Source organism: Macrobrachium rosenbergii, chromosome 59 (genome assembly GCF_040412425.1).
Source record: "Macrobrachium rosenbergii isolate ZJJX-2024 chromosome 59, ASM4041242v1, whole genome shotgun sequence".
Classification (NCBI taxonomy): domain Eukaryota; kingdom Metazoa; phylum Arthropoda; class Malacostraca; order Decapoda; family Palaemonidae; genus Macrobrachium; species Macrobrachium rosenbergii.
Genome location: NC_089799.1, coordinates 18,887,402 through 18,908,550, shown reverse-complemented (window position 1 = coordinate 18,908,550; position 21,149 = coordinate 18,887,402). Strand labels below are relative to the sequence as shown.

The 21,149-nt window shown below is 34.1% G+C and overlaps 1 protein-coding gene across 3 annotated transcripts in view; it reads right to left on the bottom strand.

Moving 5' to 3' along the window:
- Window positions 1–11,680: 11,680 nt before the first annotated feature.
- LOC136837407 (trypsin-1-like) overlaps window positions 11,681–21,149 on the bottom strand; it is a 64,440-nt gene continuing 54,971 nt past the window's right edge. Inside the window, exons 3-13 of one of the 3 annotated variants that reach the window (XM_067102187.1) lie at window positions 20,665–20,780; window positions 19,642–19,680; window positions 17,060–17,155; window positions 16,686–16,796; window positions 16,212–16,372; window positions 15,349–15,485; window positions 14,954–15,072; window positions 14,642–14,813; window positions 14,268–14,512; window positions 13,496–13,656; window positions 11,681–12,768 (exon numbers count right to left, since the gene is read on the bottom strand). In XM_067102187.1, the coding sequence (XP_066958288.1) occupies window positions 12,607–12,768; window positions 13,496–13,656; window positions 14,268–14,512; window positions 14,642–14,813; window positions 14,954–15,072; window positions 15,349–15,485; window positions 16,212–16,372; window positions 16,686–16,796; window positions 17,060–17,155; window positions 19,642–19,680; window positions 20,665–20,779 (1,518 nt within the window). In that variant the 5' untranslated portion in view covers window position 20,780 and the 3' untranslated portion in view covers window positions 11,681–12,606. The remainder of the gene's footprint in view (window positions 12,769–13,495; window positions 13,657–14,267; window positions 14,513–14,641; window positions 14,814–14,953; window positions 15,073–15,348; window positions 15,486–16,211; window positions 16,373–16,685; window positions 16,797–17,059; window positions 17,156–19,641; window positions 19,681–20,664; window positions 20,781–21,149) is intronic. The other 2 variants (XM_067102188.1, XM_067102189.1) reach the window with 2 other exon arrangements.

The window sequence follows — 21,149 nt, the reverse complement described above, 5'->3', positions numbered from 1 at the left end:
ATATTTTTACATTTCCAATGGTCAACGAATGCAAGTAATGACACAACTTACTTAAAAACTTAATTTCTTCCTGTGTCAGACTTTCCAAATATATTATTGACAGCTTTGTTATTCAACAGATGTAATCAATTTAGATTCCATTACATAAGAAATTAGTGTTGCCATTTTCCATATTTATTATAAAGGACCTTCAATCGGTCCTCAATTTGTACATCAAGTGAGGGCATTTTTTCTCGATCAAGTTTATCCTGTACTCTTCTTTTTATGTTGTCATCATTATTGATGCTGCGTTTTGTTTTCGTTTACCTTATCCTCTATGGTTGACTCTCCCAGTTTTTATTATAAGGTTGCAGAGTTTAGGAGCAATTTATGTGCGTGAGATCAAGCGTTCTTTTTCTTCCACGTTATGTATATTAAAAAGTTTATTAGGTTTATTGATTTCTTCTTAAATGTTTCATATTTAAAAGCCGGTATCCTATATCTTCGTAGCATCTTGGCTCCATAAATCTAAATTTGCCCAAATTTCTGAGTGTAGCTGTGCTTTCCTATGCGCAGAGGGTATTAAGTAAGCTTATCGCATATCGAAAGTATCTCAGCTTACTCTAACGTTTTCTGTAATCATGTGACGCAGTACCCTGTGTAGGTCAGAGGGCAATATCAGGAATGTACTTATAAGAAGGTAGATGCCATAATTTGAAAGGAAACGTGTGAAATCCAAAAGAGATAAAGTCCTGTGCAATCTTTCTTTTACCACACTTGTTCCTGTTACGAAGATATCCATGACCAGTGCTGATCGTTTTCCGTTTCAAAATTTCCACCGTTTTTTTCTTAAGGCAGACAAAGCTCACTCAGTACTGAGTACTAAATAGCATGCATATTCGGAATGATGAAAAATGAAAAATACAAGGTTTTAAGTATTTTTTTTTATTTATTTCTTGTAGACTAATCTTAGTAGCTTAGTACGAATGAGAATCATTACTTGTATTGGTTTCTTTGTGATTCAGTAATTTTATCATATTCATAGGAAATAATAAAAAAAGTAAAGGTAAAATTATGACTTCAGTTTCATCATCGTCGGAAGAATTTTACATTCGCACATATTCTTGGGAATCATTTCACAGCAGAATCAATTATCTTGTAATTTAATGCAAGACTGATATCCATTCTATTTTAAATTTAAAGATGCATGAAAATGTAAATAATTTTTCTTACGCAGTTTATATTGGTATATAAACACACAATATGGTACAAAATTTTATTTAAAGAAATTTGTTCTACATTGTATGTAGAATGTAGGCCTACTACGAACCATTTGATGACTCTGGTACTAGCACTAGCACTGGTCACTATATATATATATATATATATATATATATATATATATATATATATATATATATATATATATATATATATATATATATATATATATATATATGTGTGTGTGTGTATAATACACACTATATATATATATATATATATATATATATATATATATATATATATATATATATATATATATATATATATATATATATATATATATATATATATATATATATGTGTGTGTGTGTAATACATATATATATATATATATATATATATATATATATATATATATATATATATATATATATATATATATGACTTTTTATCACATCACCGTGATTCATATACAAGCATTAAGCTACAAACGTCCTTTAATATCCAATTCGCTCTATATCGGAAATAATATATTTTTATATATGTTACCGAAGGGAATTTTTTTTTAGTTGATAATAAGTTCGTCGTCCGTGGGCTGAACCAACGAAAGACAAGAACTCAGGAAAGTGCGAACTTGTTGGCCGTGTGGGTAAAAGGCGTCACTTTAGTCCTGAGTTTTTGTCTTTCGTTGGTTCGAGCCCACGGGACGACGAACTTATTATAAAATAAAAAAAAAAAAGATCCGCCTTCGGTAACATAATGAAAATATATTATTTCCGAGGTGGAACGAATTGATATTAAAGGATGTTTGTAGCTCAATGCTTATATATATATATATATATATATATATATATATATATATATATATATATATATATATATATATATATATATATATATATATATATATATGTATATAAATAAACAGTTATCAACTGCTTATCATCCAGAGAATCAAGAAGCCTTAGAAAGGCTCCACCAGACATTGAAAAGTATGTTAACTAAGTATTGTTATGAGTCAGGAAAAGAATGGGATGCTGGTTTACACATGATGTTGTTTGAGGTTAGGAATGCTTATCAAGAAAGTATGGGGTGTTCACCTAATCAGATGATTTTTTGTGGAGACGTGAGAGGTCCATTGAAGATTCTTGCAGAAAATTGGGAAGAAAATCAAAAGGGAATCCAAGGAGAATATGTGAAGAATTTGAGGAAAAGGTTAAGAGAAATTAGAAAATTCTCTTTAGAAAATCTGAAAATAAGTCAGGAGAAAATGAAAAGGAAATATGATGCCAAGACTAAGCTAAGAAGTTTTAGTGTAGGACAGCAAGTTCCAGCGTTCTTACCAGTGAAAAGACTTCCCCTTACCAATAAGTTTCAAGGTCCCTATAGTGTAAGGGCGTCAAATCGCGCCTCTCTTTCCTAGTGTTTCTCCCTTTCAGATGTACATGAGTCACGTCATGTATTTTACCTGTCTTTATTTCAGATTCTTTGTGTGCCTCATCTTATGCATCATTGTACGGCCTTTCTGCCGATATGTATATCTACCTTTTATATGTCATGTAACAAATGTTGTACGTATTTTTATGCTTGTTAAAAAAACAAATCCTGTATGGACGCCTCAGGGGGTCTCGGGCCGCCCGCTACCTTTCCGTCCGCTTTTTTGTCTTATAAGCACCTGTCGAGAATAATATAGCCCCCACCGGGGGTGCTCTCATGCACCATAATAAAGTTGGCATCCAAGGCCAGCTAAATCTAAAACAACAACATAATATAGAAGTCAGTTACGGGCTGCTCTAGGAGCAAGAGCCCGTGCTGGCACAAGGCCAGCTAAATCTGAAACAACAACAACAACATAATAAAGAATCAATCTTCCACCTCTGACTTTTCTTGAAGCCTCACAATAGAAAAATAGAGAAATTAAGTGATCGAACTTATTTGATTGAAACACCAGGGAGAAGGAAACGACAGAGGAAGATACATGTGAATCTTTTGAAACCTTACTTCTCAGAGATTAAAAGCGAAACAGTGTCAATAACACAGACAACTCCGTCTCCAGAGGACAATGATGGCTACGAATTGGGAGATGAAAGCAAGATGAATAATTCTTCCATATTGGAAAATTTTGAGGATAAATTAAAACATATGAGTGTTGAGCGAAGTGGTGAATTAGAAGTGGTGATTAGAAGCATGAGATAAAGATCAGAGAAGATGGAAAACCTTTTAAACAGAGAGCTTATCTTTTATCACCTTTTCATCGAGATGTTTTGAAGAAAGAATTAGAGTATTTTTACAGCATGGATTAGCAGAACCCAGTTCAAGTCATTACAGCTCTCCATGTGTGTTAGTGAAGAAACCAAATGGCTCATTTAGGATGTGTACTGGTTATAGGAAACTGAATTCTACAAGTGTAGCTGACAGTTATCCCTTGCCTCTTATTGATCAATTGCTTGATGATATTGGGCAAGCCAATTTTGCTTCCGAGATAGATTTGTTGAAAGGATATTATCAAATTCCCTTAGATGAGAATGCTAAATTGCTGTCAGCTTTCATTACTCCTTTTGGACTGTACCAATACACTGTTTTGCCGTTTGGTCCGATGAATGCACCTGCAACGTTCCAACAAGTGATGGATCAACTGCTAGGATCCATAGAAGGAGTTGGTGTATACATTGTTGACACTGTGATTTAGTCTAATACGTGGGAAGAACATCTGAAGATTTTAAGGAAAGTGATCAAGAAACTTCGGGAAGCAGGACTAACAATCAACTTACAAAAAAGTGAGTTTGGAAAGGCAACTGTTCAGTATCTGGGATTTGAAGTTAGAAAAGTTCTTCTCGCTCCTATTGATGCTAATGTAGAAGGTATCCCTAAGGCTAACCGCCCCCACCCCCTGCTGCCAGGAAACAGCTACAAAGATTTTTGGGCATGGCTGGATTTTATCATCGATTCCGTCCGAATTTCTCAGTCATAGTAGCTCCCCTGACTGATTTTGTAACAGTACTGTGTAAAAATAGAGGACATTTTTGGAAAGAACAATGTAATTGCAAATTATTTTTTTATCACATTGTGAATCATTGGATTCAAACCCGGGATAATTAATCCTCCTGGGGGGGAGGAATTTCATGATGTTGCCTTGTAAAATGTATATCTTTCCATGGTTTTGATATATTTACCATTCTGGTTATCATGTGTTCTGTGTTATGATAATAATTGTTGAAATATCGTATGTAGCATAATGTCAGATCCCAAAAGAGTTGGTGATTTGGATGACTTAACACCGTGATTTAGAATTAATAACATGTTTTAATAATAACGTAGTAAGTGATCGCGCATTTTGTCTCCCAGCAACATGTGTTCTGTACTCGTAATATCGTATGTCGTGTTTTGATTCAGCTGTCATCGCGAAAGATAACGCATTAACAAGCGAGGGAATGGCAGTCAAGTTGTGTAAGGTTTTGTCTTATATGAGAAAACGACAAATGATTTCGCAATGTCTCATGTACTGCTCTGAAAACCAACTCTGGTTCTTTGTCTTGTTTGAAAGTGCGCCGTTTGTGACTAGCCAGCTGCCGTCTGTTTTGATCGTGTTTAGATTTCATTAAGAGCTTCGTCCCATACGATTTTCTGCTCGAGTCATGTATGCTTTTTGAGAGTAAATGCACGTCTCGGTCGATTACATCATGTTTTGTAAGACTACGTTGCTCTGATCACATATTGTTCTAACGCGCTAGTTGGACCCTAAATGTTTTGCTCTGGTAATGACATCATCTCAGTGTTTCATTTCTTGCTGGAATCTTAAAGTTTGTTCATTCTGATTTTAGAGACTGTTCATGTGGTTCTCTCTCTCTCTCTCTCTTTCTTCAAAAGAGATAAATTAACGTAAAATATTTGTGTGATCACTAGTGTTAATCTTAGCTTTAGAGATATAAGTGTAGGAAAAGTGTGTAACGGCACCTATCAGAAGTGTGTTTTGTGAATCTCAAGCAGCTGCGTTTCAGGTGATTTTGCAAAAGTTTTCACAAGCTTGTGTAAGGTAAAGTGAATTTTACTTATTATTAACACGGTATAATAAGAAATTTTTGCCTTAGTGAAATTATTGTTGGTAAAGCTTTTGTGTATTTTTGTGTGTTCTCTTGATTTTTCAAATTTTGTATATTGGTGAGTTAACATTCATTTACTTAGCATTTTAAATATTTCTTGATAATTTAACATTGCATACTTGATTTAATTTTCATTTACTAAGATTTTATTGTGTAATTTTTAATAGTTTAAGTTTTGCTTGATTAACTTAATTTCTTGATAAATTAAAGTTTTTGTGATTTAGTTTTGTTTACTAATTTATTTCAAGAATTAATTACATTTTGTGTTGTTTTCAAGCAATGGTAAATTTTTTTCAGATTGTGAATTCTAATTATAAATTTTGAATTAAAAAATAAATTTTTATATTTGAAATAAAAAAAAACAGTGTTTCATTTATTAACACCACTGAATAGAATTAACTGTGTGCATAAGGCAAAGTAATAAACATGTTTTGTTCCTTTAGTTTTGCTGAAGAGAATTAAGACCAGGGAAACAGTTAAAGTTGTTTGATGGAGTGACGTCCTTTTGCTTTAGTATGTTTCTTGTTTAATTGTTGATACCTCACACTTGTTTTGATAAACTTAGTTTGATTTTTCACGTGATTAATGAGCTTTTTAAGGGATCACTGTTACCTTTAGAGTACTCAGTCATATTTTTTATTGTTATGAGAGTTCAGGTATATGGCTGAAGTGAGGTAAATTTTTGAATTCTGTGATTAGTTGTGTAATAACCAGGTACTCGGAACACATCGTGACAATATATATATATATATATATATATATATATATATATGATATATATATAAATATAACATATAAATAATGTATAGATATTATATCAACATATATATGAATATATTATATATATATATACATATGTGTATAGATATTATATATATATATATATGAATATATATATATATACATATGTGTATGTATATATATATATATATATATATATATATATATATATATATATATATATATATATATATATATATATATATATCCACAGTAGCGCCACTTCTTTATTGCTTATTGCTGTCTCATTATCAAAGCTGGAATATTACATAATATATAGTTATAAAAACAGACCCATACTTAAAATTACAACCAAAATATAAAACAAAGTTATATGAGAAAAAAAAGTTGAAAAACGTTACCAGTTGGACGAAGTACAAAAGCATAGTGACATAAAGAATTCCAGGCCAGGGTATACTCAAGTCAGGTAAAGAGTTGTTGAGGTAGTTTGGTTATTCAATCTTGATACTAATAGTTTAATAAAAAGTGATTCAAGGATAGGAAGAGAAGAAATGGGAACTTTGGAAAGTATTTTAAAATTTTTATAATCAATATGTCTTACACCTTTTGGCGTGTTCTCGAATATCTGAGAACTCCGGATTAGATAATTTGATTCCAGTTCTATAACTGACCTCCTTATGACAATCAATTCGAACTTCCAGTAGGCGGCATGAGGCACCCACGTATCTCCCCTGACTACATCGGAGGCAAGATAATAAATAATAAAAGCTGCTTGAAGTCATAAGAGGGCTAATTTTGTCTTTGTGCTGGAATATCGATTTAATAGTAAGAGGATTAACTGGGAACAATTCACAGTTAATGTCAGGTGCATACTTGAATAAGTGTGTTCAAAGGGAGACTGGCAAAAAATTTCATCTTAGGAACTGTAGTTATCTGTAATTTGGGTATATATTTATTATTCAGAAATTTATTTAAACATCTATAAAAAAAAGTCTGGAAGGGTGACAGTTGTCTAAAGGGTATTTGTATAAAAATGTTATTTCATTATTGAATCTAGAAAGGGTAACTTGTCGTTTTCATGCTCCACAGTGAACTTGATATTTGGATGTGTTGTCAGCTTACTGGAGGAATATATCAAGCCCTTTCTCTGGGATGAGAGAGTTGCACAGAGAGAGAGAGAGAGAGAGAGAGAGAGAGAGAGAGACTCACTATATGTGTTGTCGTGAAGAGGAAACTTTCAAAAGTATGTTGATGGATCAGTTGTACAAAACTAAGTACCAATTTACAGGTTCTAGAGCCTCCTAAAGTCACTGAATGAACGACTTTTCGATGATATCAGTGTCATTAACCAAAAATAGTTAAACATATGTCTCACGGTTATATTTTTAAACCTGGCAAATTTGCACTTAGTTGCTTGCCGCTGATTGGATGAACGTCCTGTTGTCCGAATCTCACAGTTTTATTTTCACACTGTGTCAGAATTGTGATTATACGATCATAGAGCGAGTTAATAGCTAAGTCATGTAATGTGATGTAAATACTTGTTGTAATAAACGTAATTTTTAAGAACTTACATACCGAAATATTATATATATTTAACAATTATGAAACGACACTTACCGAAGCCGTAGACCAGAAATATGTTTCAAACACATAAACTTTAATGTTTAATTTCCAGCTAGATTTTTAGAGCAATCTTGTCATTAATGGTTCTGAAATAACCAAAACGTATTTATTGTACATTGATGAAGGTTCTATAACGCCTAAGTTCAAAAAATTATCTTAGAAATGTAAGCTTGGAGAAGTTGAGGAGGTGGAGTTGTGTGAGGAACAGCCACAGGGTTGACACAAGGTTGAACGTACTTCCAGCGGGAGGTTCAAATCTGGGTTGTGGTGGTCTTGTGTTCCTAAAATAATCATTAAGATGTTTATATATCATAATGCTATTTTTTTCAATTCAAAAATACTGCACACGGATTTCATTAATATTTTAGGATATGTATAAAGGCAAATTGAATATGCATTGAATTTATGAATACTTTTTTTTTTCTAGCAAGTGTGCTACTCTCTGCTACATAAAATTTCAGTAAACTGACTGTTCTTCAACTAGAGATTTTCAGTTATGTCTTTGCTTGGTTTTTGAAGTTCCTTCATGTCGTCTCTTGTGGCCATGGCTGAAATAGGTGAAATAGATAGTGAGGCACCTGCTCGACAGCCGATTCTATGCTGAATCATTCTGGTTGTACGTGATGTGCAGACGACAACTCATCGGCTGTTCCCTCCACAACTCCACCTCCTCAACTTCTCCGCCAAGCTTAAATTTCTACGGTAATTTTTTGTTCTTAGGCATTATAGAACTTTCAGCAATGCCAATAAACACATTTTGTTTATTTCCAAATCATTAATGGCATGATTGCGCTAAAAATCTAGCTAAAAATTAAACATTAAAGTTCATGCGCTTGAAAAATTTTTTCTAGTCTACGGCTTCGGTAAGTGTCGTTTCGTAATTGTTAAATATATATAATATTTCGGTATACAAGTTCTTAATACTTACGTTTATTACAACTGCTATTTACATAACATCACATAACTTAGCTCTTAACTCGCTCTATGACCGTATAATCACAATTCTGAAACAGTGTGAAAACAAAACTGTGAGATTCGGACAACAGGACGTTCATCCAATCAGCGGCAAACAGTTAAGTGATGACTCGTTAGCCTCTTGAAAAGCTGAAACTGAATGACTCGGGGAAAACCTGACGGGGGCAGAGTTTCACTATTTTGATGTGAAGGGGATGAATGAGTTATCAAACTGGTTTGTCTCGAATTCACCACCTTTATATATATATATATATATATATATATATATATATATATATATATATATATATATTTATATATATATATATATATAGGTATATATTATATATATATATATATATATATATATATATATATATATATATATATATATATATATATATATATATATATATATATATATATATATATATATATAATTACTAGTTGACCAAACCAGCACTGCCTGGGAAAACTCTGAAGGACTCCAAAATATTTTCCTGCACATCCTTGTGCTGACTGTCCCATTTTATCCAGATATTACTGTTCTAACTGTCCCTTTTATCCAAAAATTACTGTTCTGACTGTCCCATTTATCCAGATATTACCGCAGTGACTGTCTCATTTATCCATGTATTACTGTAGTGAGTGTCCCATTTATCCAGTCATTACTATGGTGACTGTTCCATTAACCCATGCATTGCTGTGCTGCCTGACCTTTTTATCCAGGTTGCTTTGGTCTGTACATTTTGTTTACCTAGAATTGATTATGAATTTGGTTTATTACTGGCTGCAAGTGAACCAATATTAAAAGCTCTTATGAGAAATAGTTGGCGTCAAAACAAACTTGAATTGGCTACTCTTAGTAGTTTTTGTCTACGTTGGAGTGAATTATATATGAATATAACCTTATTTACTGTCGCGCCTTCATTCTCAGGAAAGCCACATGGTATCCAAGTACCAAGCCTTTGAAAGAGTGATAAAAGTACCTACTGATTCGTGTGGTATTTAAGAGACTTTTTGGAATAAGAATGCCTTATTCTTAACATCGACCTTTGGTTGGACTTTTTAGTAGGCTAATGTGAATCACGCGAGGCACACTGACGGCACCACCCCCTTGCGGTAACGTTCCACGATGCATAAGTATGTACCTTAAGGATACCTAACCAAATGTTGAGTGAGAACTGAACGCAGTTGGTAGGAAGCGACTGTAAAAGTTTTCAGTAGCCACCGAATGTGTATCTGTCGCATGTAGTACCTTTATCATATCAATTTCTACAACGTAATTTTGCATGTCACAAATGTCTCTAGTGTCCAATATACTAAAGACGAAAGCCCTGTGTTTTATTGCTTTTGATTTGAGAAACGTGCATGACATCTTTTTTTTTTTTTGTGCATTTGGAATGTGTTTAACAGTGTCAAGAACAACTCACCGCTAGTTTTTGCTCGAACTTGCTATAACCATTATAAAATAACCCCTAAGACATGCCACAATGATTTGGGAGGTATGCATTTTTTTGCATGACACGGAGTAAGTAAAGAATAAAGGGTAAATAGTTAGTTTAGCCCTACTTTCCTAGTATTATTGGCTAATGTTTTTATTTATTTGATTATAAATTCTATGTTGCTATTCTATTTCTATCTCATGTTAATTTTTCTCGAATACGGAAATTTGAATCCGGAAGAGATTATTAAAAAAAGGCGAAGTATTTTTGGCTGGTTTCACATTATGGCAAGAGGTGAACTAAACATCTGTTTATTTAAGAGGAAAATTAAATCATCATAAGCTCAGACCTGAGGAATAATAATATTTAAAAAGTAAAATTTGTATTTTTCCTAGGCATACAAACCAAAGCCTTGTATGTATGAGAAGGATAATCCTGTATAATATGCTTTGGTTTGTGTACCTAGGAAAAATAACTTTTAAAAGTAAATTGTATTTTTCATAGGTATATGCAAACCAAAGCCTTTTACATAGGAAAAGGATATTCATGTATAAGAGGCTTTGGTTTGTATACCTAGGAAAAATAACTTTTAAAACTATTTTATATTTTTCCTAGGCATACAAGCCAAACCCTCTTATATAGGAAAAGGATATTCCTATATAATAGGCGTTGGTTTATAACCTAGCAACAAGTAAATTCTAAAAGCAATTTGTATTTTTCCTGGGAATACAAACTATAGACTTTTACATAGGAAAAGATTACTCATGTATAATAGGCTTTGGCTGGTTACCTAGAAACACTTAACTTGTAAAAGTCATTTGTATTTTTCATGGGCATACAATCCAAAGCCTTTGATTTAGGAAAAGGATATTCCTGTATAACAGGCTTTGGTTGTATATCTAAGAACAAATAAATCTTAAGAGTTGGTTGCTTCGAGGTATACAAACCAAAGCCTTTTATAAGGGAAAATGATAATCCTGTTTAAGAGGCTTTGGTTTATATACCTAGAAACAAACAACTTTTAAAATTTATTTGTATTTTTCCTAAGTATACGAATCAGAGCTTATTTTATAGAGGAACGATATTCCTGTAAGATAGGCCATAGTTTGTATAACTAAGAACAAACAAATTTAAAAGTCCTTTGTATTTTTCCTGGGTATACAAACCAAAGATTTTTCTTTATGAAAAGGATGTTTCTGTATAATAGGCTTTGGTTTGTATACTTAAGAATAAATAAACTGTAAATGTATTTTGCATTTACTAGGTATACAAACCAAAGACTTTTATATAGGAAAAGCATACACCTGTACAACAGGTGTATGCTTTTGTATACTTAAAATATGTATAATTTTCAAAAGTAATTTGTAATTTTTCCTAGGTATACAAACCAAACCTTTTATATAGGAAAAGGACATTGCAGTATAATAGTATTTGGTTTGTATACCTAGAAAAAAAAAATTATTTGCATTTTTCCTAGGTATACAAACCAGACCCTTTCATAAAGGAGCATCCTTCTATTTGAAAGGTAATGATTTGTATTTTCATAAGAACAAACTCTTGTTAAATCTGGCAGAGTACCCAGAGAGGAAATTTGAAAACAACACAAAAGTCTAATTTGTAAAATTTTTATTATAATATCCGTACGAAAACTTTCACATAATATTTCAACAAGAAGTGTAAGTGTTCATGCTGTACAATTTTCCCGGCTTCCCTGTTGTACATGTGCCATATACAGGAATTTTTTAGTTTATACAGGAGTGAATTTAAAACTCAGAACTTCTCTGTTCGGGAAAATGAAAACTGCTTACGTGTTCCTCGAGAGTAACTTTAAATTAAAAAAAAAGTGATTCTTTGCAAAGGTTTGATTGCATTCTGTCGTTTATTAAAACTCTCCAATGGAGAGATGTGGGGTTGAACTGGCTTTGCAAAGAAAGTCGAAAAGAAAGTCCTCGTGTCTTAATTATCTGGCAAAAGAAAGATGTGATTCGTGCGTTAACTAAAAAAAGCCAGTGGCGAGAATTACTTTTCCAAGTGCTCGTGCAAAAATTCTGTTTAAAAGAAAATGAGGATACGGCACTTTTTAGCATTTCTTCCAAAATGCCTTCTTTTTTAGCACAGATATCAGAATGAACTGATTTACAAGCGTTGTTAAAAAAGATTTGCTACCGCCGATGAACTACGTATCACTTGAGTATTTAGGGATCGCGTGGAACTTTACTTGAGAAAACAAGGCACTGAAATGATAATAAAAACCACTAAAACTTAAATAACCTAAAATGTGCTGATTGGTAATCACTGTAAAAACAGATAAAAACCCTTCTCGGTGACGCCAGTGAACGCAGATATCATCTCTTACAGAGATATTACGAACAATGTTCGCGTACTTGAAGCATCAGTCATAAGAGGATAACAGCCTAAAATCTGGTAACAGAGACTTTCATAAATTAAACGGCCTAATTGTTCTCAACGCCTCGTCACGCCCCAGATTCTAACTTGGAAATAAGTAGAAGGAAAAGAAGAACAAAAACAGAAAGTAATTAAATAGCATTATTCCTGATCCAGGTCTTGTATTTCGAAACTCTGGTATAAACTCCAGGGTTTTCTGGTTCGGCGCAGCGGATGCCCCACGAGACGACACCTATAACGGCCCACCTGTTCTCGTTTCCTTGGCGCAAGAGCAGAGGACCGCCGCTGTCACCCTGTGCAAATAAAAGGGCAAAGAATCTTGACTATTTTGACAAGAAGAAAAAGAGAATAATTTAATTATGAGCACAGAAAAATATGTCTCTCTACTAGGCTAAGTTCGTCTCTAAAGGATTTTAAACCATACGAAAAACAGGTGACCTTGGTGGCTACACCTTTTAGTCCATCTACTAATGATATTTCTGGAAGTATGCAAATTAATTTACAATGTGATAGTGTGACTTTTTGATCATATTTACTCCACATATGTTGATAAGTAGATTTTTCAAGTTTCGTATAACAATTCGCACTTTTGGCAAAAGAATGCACGACCACGGCTTTACATGTCATGCAGAATTTTCATAATTGTGATATCTTCCATAAAACAATATAATGATGTTTGGAGCTTAATTGAATTTTAGCTTTGCTAATGATATTGACAGAAGAAGTAATTGCTTTAGAATTTTTTCAAAGCTCAACTTTCAACTCTATGTACAAACTTATATACAGTAGGACTTGAGATGATATCTAATCTTACCTACGTAACATGATACCTGATATTGTTGATTACTTCAGATAAATAAAAAAAAAACTACTTTTGATTAATTGATTTATCAAGACTTATCAATTTGCGCTGCGTATTAAACCAGTTTACACAGGTGTTTAGGACAGACGCGCACAAAGAGAGAGAGAGAGAGAGAGAGAGAGAGAGAGAGAGAGAGAGAGAGAGAGAGAGAGACTGACCTGGCATGAATCCTTTCCTCCTTCACGAGCTCCAGCACACAGCTGGAGATCAAGGATATCCTGAGAGTAGGCAGCATCACAGTCGGCATTAGTCCAAATGGGGACAGTTACTTCCTGCAGAGTCGTCGCTACTGGGCCGCCATAGTAAATAGTTCCCCAACCTGGAAGGATATGAAGGACACTTGTTTATATGACCGGAAGAGGAAGGAGTTCCAAGGACATTTCAGTGAATGTTTATATGACTGGAAGAGAAAGGAGTTCCAAGGACATTTCAGTGAATTTGTTTATATGACTCGAAGAGGAAGGAGTTCTAAGGATATTCAGTGAATTTGTTTATATGACCGGAAGAGGAAGGAGTTCCATGGACATTTCAGTGAATTTGTTTATATGACTGGAAGAAGAAGGAGTTTCAAGGATATTTTAGTGAATTTGTTTATATGAACGGAAGAGGAAGGAGTTCCAAGGACATTTTGGTGAATGTTTATATGACCGGAAGAGAAAGGAGTTCCAAGGACATTTCAGTGAATTTGTTTATATGACTGGAAGAGGAAGGAGTTCCAAGGACATTTCAGTGTATTAGTACAGAATTCCTTATTTTTGAAAGCATCAGTCTCATTCTAACGAAAAAAACTTAGCCTAATCTTAATCTGACTGCTACCTTAGTTTTGTAATAAGTCATTTGAAAGAACTGGAATTATATCATGGGAAGAGGGTGATCAAGTATTCAAGTTTGTAGACTCAACTAACTTAATGAATTATAAAGTAAACAAACCTGTGACTGTTGCTATTTGTCCCACATAAGACTCATCACCATCAGGCAAGCACGCAGGCCAAATGTCAGCATTGAATTCGGTGGTTCTATCCAAGGTCATGATAGCAATGTCGTTGACGTAAGTGTTCCTGTCATAGGACTCGTGCATTTTGACAGCAGCGACGTTGAAGTCTACGTGTCTGGCGTCAGCCGTTTGGCCAAAAGTGTATTCTCCAAGGCGGATCTTGATGGTGGTTTGGTCAAATCTGAAAAAAATTTAGAGGTTGGAGTATCCGCTGATTGAGATATGGGTTATGCTTGAAATGATAGGAGAACAAATGGTTCAGTATTTGCTTGAGTACTAAACCGCTGTCTAGTCATTGTACTAAACATACCCATCAACGCAATGAGCTGCTGTTAGGATGTGGCGATCAGTAATCAGGGCGCCACCACAGTACTGGGTAGCTCCGTTTCTGAGCAGGGCAGCCATCCAAGGCCATTCTTGAGGATCAGCAGGCTGTCCTCCAACGATGCGAGTAGGTGGTCTCTTGGCAATAAGTCCACAACCTGTCAAAAGACGAGGCAGTGTCCTTTAGAGAAAAATTCAGAAGTAAGCTCTATGACTGCCAATTAGATAAAATTAAGTCAATGGAACATCGAACGAGAAGTAGTACAAACGAGCACCAAAAGAACCCTTCACGATTTACCTCTGGCATCAGCAGGTGGAGTAGTTGGCCTGGGAGTTGGGGGTGGTGTAGGAGGTGGTGGAGGAGCTGGGGTAATTCCACCTGAGTTTCTACTATCTGGGCAACACACACCAACGTATCTGCAAGAAATAATATTATCCATAAAACGTTCAAGAAACAAGTGCCATGTGTTTACATTTTCATCACAATCATACAGTTTCTACTGAGTGGAGCTGACAAAGTTAAGACCTGGGCTCCAATAAATCAGGATGTGATGAAAATGGAGCCATACAATAACTCAGTTATTTGTTATTTTTGCTTTGGATGAGCATTCCTGTAAGAGGAAATGCACTAACTCTGCTCTTGTTTTCCATATCAACAACTTAAAAGGCATAGCGCACTTTGGATAGACTCACCTTCCATTAATGAAACAAACATATCGCAGGAAGTTGGCAAAGCTGTTGGAAAATTCAGGCAGAATGCAGTGCTGAAGGTAACGACAATGTCCAGCTTCGAATTTAGGAGTTACGCATTGCTGGAATGGTTCATCTGGCTGTGGAAGGAAACGAGTAAGCTATTATCATAGAGACATTCACAAGTAAAAAAAAAATGAACACCAAATATCATAGGACCACCTTAGCTGTTATTCATGAGTTCCTTCTGTTGTGAATAAAAGGACCTGAAGTGTTAATTTATTTGTTTATTCTGGGATTACTGTGCCCCCTGATAGTCTTTCTACATATGAAACTGAAAATTAAGATTTAAGCTTCAGTCATCCGCATCAACCTTTATTTAATTGCTTAAAATTATGGGTTCCACGATAATTGCTGTCTTCAAAGAGTACGTGATTAGACCACAGGATTTTGCATACCTACATTATTCTAATATATAGCCTTGCAGATAGGATGTGATCAAGCACTTCCAGTCTTTGGGTATTTACTTGCAAATGGATGTCCATGTTACCACAATATGTTTGGTATATGTAGTCTTATACCTAACAAGAACACTATTACTATGCTCCAATTTTCGAAGTTTTTATTCACTCAAGGTTGCACCTGAAGACAAGGGTGAACTCTTGGCCGAGTAAACATGCAGGATCAAGTGAAAACAATTTTACCTGTTCTGTTCCCAGTAAGGAGAATCTGTTTTGAACTTTTGGCCAAGCAGACAAACATTCAGGGTATGACAACAGTCTTATCTGTCTTCTTCCCAGTAAGAAGAATCTGTTTTGAACATATGGCCAAGTAAACAATCATTCAGGGTATGACAACAGTCTTACCTGTCCTGTTCCCAATAAGAAGAATCTGTTTTGAGCAGCATTGGCAGGTGTCTTGGGCAAATTTGGGATCAAGAGATTCTGACCATCTCGTGTCAGCTGGCTTAACCAAGGGATCTGGGCAAAGGCATTAACCGCTCCTTGACCTCCCCCACCACCGCCACCTGTCGAGTTAAAAATCTTTCAGTACAAATACTATTCTCGACTGATAAGGACATTTAGCATTTGAACTTCCATGAACACTAGGAGGCAACTTTTGACAGCTTACCAGCTTAGAAGTTTACCAGCTCACTGTTACAAACCATCTTACTTCAAGATATAATCCAAATGCTATATTTCTTTATATTTCAGGAAAAAGTAGTGTAAACCATACACACATAAGTGGGATCAATATAAGTTAAGCTCTTTTTCCTATGGATCGTAAGGTACATTAGCAGTGTTCCATTACTGTACAGCATGAAAGACTATAATTCTTACCTAGACATTCAGGCCTGTTTCTATTCCTTCTACTGTTGCAATTGGGGCTTTGGTTGATTGCAACCCCACCAGCTGGATTGAAACCCCCTCCGGGAGTGAAGCCGCCAGCTCCTGAATCAAACAAGAAATGTTTCAGGGTTAAATAGATTTTTGGTTCCTTAAACATATTCATATGATGAAGAGGTTCACTGTTCACGACCCGTGTCCTTGACCAATGATACACCAACCTTATTTTCTTCAGAAGAAAAAAAGTAGATTAAAGAATCAGTCGCGTGAATCAGTCGATCAACAGTCAAGAAGCATTAGTCAATGGCGTTTACGAGGTCAAAGCAATAGTTAAGGCCTAAAAAAAAAAACCTACATTTTCTTATTACCTTGATGGAACTGCTGCTGCGCCGCGAAGGGGTTGGCAACATTGAAGTTAATGTTACCACCACCGAAAGGATTTCGGAATCCCCCTTGAAAACCACCTAAGGAACAAGAAAGGAATTTGAGCCCAACTCGAAATGAGATCATGGATAAGTGCTAACTGAACGGGAGAAAGTTTCCCATGTTTATAAGACAAAAATACTATCAATCAAATCATCTGAGAATTTATAATGAATTCACCACAACTTAGTTGCAGAATGACAAGCAACAGTTATAAGCATATGGACACTTTTCTCTGAGTGGATAATTCACTAGCTGAATGGACTTTATCTAGGTGAAGTTTTGACAAAAAGAAATAAAGTCTAAAAAAAAAAAATCTTGGGCTTTAGTAAAGAGTAACATGCTAACAAATCCACATGCAGAATACTCAGAACTATACTCATGGAAATATATCCTACAGTGTTAGACTACGCTAGGTTAAATCGTTCAGTAACTTGTGAAAAGTCGTTGCAACCTCTTGAAATGCTCTGGTACAATCGAAAAGCCTTCTGGCACAATTGAACTGCCTTCTGGTACAACTGAAATGCATCCTGGACAAGAGCTCATCACTGAATGAACTTTGTCACCAAAAACTTTTTGAGGTCATTAACTGGATTTAGTAGAACACAGTTTGTGCAGACATTTCACTAGGTCAGGAAATATTAAAGCTGATTAATGGTTACCTCAGGGATAGACCGAGTTGGTGGTAGTTCCTCGTGAACCACCTGCAATGTGCTTGATTTATGATTTATGAAAATTTGGCTGTAAAGCCAAGCACTGAGGCATTTTCAGCCATTCAGCACCTGTGAGAGTGAAATGAGTGAGTTGGATGAAGTAGTTGAACAGCATGGTGGATGAAAGGAAACAGGAACAGAGGTAAAGTGAATGGCTAGAAAGTGCGTGCAGCGAGGGGCCGAAAGGACGCTGCAGCACCCTTTAGTAGTGCGCACAGTGCATCAAGCGAGGTGCATTAGCTGCACTACCCACCAAGGGGGACCTGCAGTGTGCAGTTTCTTTGGTGAATAAAGAGAGAATTTATTTTATTCATTATATTACGTCAGTTAGCATGAATAATACCTTGAGCTGGGCTAATCCTTCCTTGTAAATTTTTCTGCTTTTATGGTAATTCCAAAATGATTTGACTTCATTTAACCTTCCTGCTCTTTCTCTCGATGTTTCAAATAGCCATTTGCTTTTTTTTTATTTTGATTATTGATTTCTTTACTTGCCAATTTATTTGTAGACTCGTGTGATTTATTTCACATTCCTGTGATATTATAACCAAATTCTAAAGTTTCATTGCATAGCATAAGAAATAAAATTTTCCTTTTTTCTTTTTAATTACTGTTAATAATCAGGTAGAAAAACGGTTGATGATTTTTTTAATGTAAAGATTATCCATCTATTAATTTATACAAAGATAAACAATACAACGATAATCGTACTTCTTTCTTTGAGAAAGATATTTTCCCATGTATTATAATTAGTCGATTTTGCAACACACACTAATTGACATATCGTCAAGCATAGTATAACCAAAAAATTCACGTTCCAGTTATTTTCAATAAAACAAAACTATTACATCCCTGAACAGGAATAATATTAGTCTGAAATTTCACAAGTAAACTTCATCCTCCTTCACACAAAGAAACCATAAAAATCACAGGTTCATCATATAAATGAAGTGCATGAAAAAGATTAGGGAAGGCCTTAAGGACGTGATGATTTGGAGATGGGAGGGATAGAATCGAACCAGTTCCCTGAAAGAGAAAGGATGACAATAATGGAAGTAATAGTGAAATCATGTGAGGATCATGCGCACTGGGTGAGATAGGATAGTACATATACATATATATATATATATATATATATATATATATATATATATATATATATGAATGTATGTATGTATGTATATACGAGTATATATATATACTGATATATATATATATATATATATATATATATATATATATATATATATATATATATATACATATATATATATATATATATATATATATATATATATATATATATATATATATATATATATATATATATATATATCAGTATATATACATACATAATTTGCATAACTGATACTTGCGTTCTTTGTTAGTGCATAAAGCATATACGTACAATCTGCTTACCATAATAATTATGGCAGTAGAAGTTGCGATAGTGTCAAGAGTCGCCATGCATAACATTCATCTGTCTCTACAGGGACAGTGATACAAAAACAACTGGATTATTTGAACACAGTAAGAAACTACAGTAACGTGAAACAGAAAAAGCGCAAATGACTACAACACACAGGCAACATATCAGACATTAACATGAAGACGAGGATCTGATAGTCCATGCAATAGCATCAAGCACGGGCACGCGCGTGTGTGCACACACACACACACACACACACACACCGAAGGAACGAAAAAACTAACACTACACCAAAATGTTAGTGAATACAAAAAAAAAGCTTCTCTAAAACAAGCGAGCCGAGCCACCGGAAGCTTTGTTCATATGGATTTGTGGGCAGCCCTACCTGCTGTTGGGTTGAACGAGAACCCAGGAAATCCAAAAGCTATAATAAAAAAAGAAGAGGAAGGATTCTTGTAAGAGAAAGACATTATCTGTCTTAAGTCTAAGTCTTACATGAAGTATGTATATATATATATATATATATATATATATATATATATATATATATATATATATATATATATATGTTATTATTTATATTTTTTTTGTTACAATATTCTATTTTTATTTGTTATTAAGGGTTAAGGGTTGATACACAGATATTTTAAAAGATGTTTATATATATATATATATATATATATATATATATATATATATATATATATATTATGTGTGTGTGTGTGTGTGTGTGTATGTGTATGCATATATATATATATATATATATATATATATATATATATATATATATATATATGTATATATGTATCGTCTAAATGTTACCTTAAGAGACATTATGATACAAACAAAATCTTAATATCTTTACTATAGTCTTAAGGATTAATTTACATTAGTGGAAGCAGCCATGAAATATTTGAGCTTACTACTGAAACTTCAGGTGTATACCACAACAAATAATTTATTGGTTTTAATGAACTTTAAAGGAAACAAAACATTTAGGACAATTTGATACATCTGCCTTATATATATATATATATATATATATATATATATATATATATATATATATATATATATATATATATATATATCTATATTCTAACCATAAATTAAGACAAAAATGAATAACAAATGAATGTAGATGTATGTAGACTTAAGTTTTACCAACACAAGTTTAAAGCTTCAAACGTAGTGCCGATGTTTTCTAAGTTTATAATCAATATATAGATGTTCATGATCGTGATTCATAAGTTATTCATTATCAAAATACTTCCTTCCTAATTCATTTTCTCGTAAGAGCTCTCCTCTTAATGTTTACAGTATATGTTTGTATTTATTTGCGTGATCGGAGCACCCTTTCAATAATCACAATTATTAATTAAAAACGAAAAAATTCCGATCGACTCACCTTGCCTCTTTTCTCGATGTAACACCTCTTCTTCTTCTTCCTTGGCAGCCTCCTCGCAGCTGCACAGGCAAACGTAGGCTGCCAGCAGCGTCAGCAGAAACACCGTGGGCTTCATCCTGCAGAGGAAAGGACGAGTGAAAGGACATGGGGCAATTGTTTCATGAAACGAACCTGACCTCAGGTTCAGTTGGCTTTCTATTCGGTCCCGAGGTACCGAAGGCGCTCTGTCAGACCCACGAATCCACTGAGCATTGTCACTTTACCAAGAAGGGCAGAATCTAATTGCTTATCTTCGTATATAGAAATGTTCCTATAGACATTGATTGATTGATTGATTTGTTAGGCGTTACTGGCGTCATAACTTCCAGGGTCTACCTAATTCTTTATTCTTGAAACTGGAACACACTAACAGGAATCTATTCCAAGAAGTGGGGAAGGAGTTAGATGTGATAGTAATTTTTTTTTATTAGAAGCACAAAATGTTA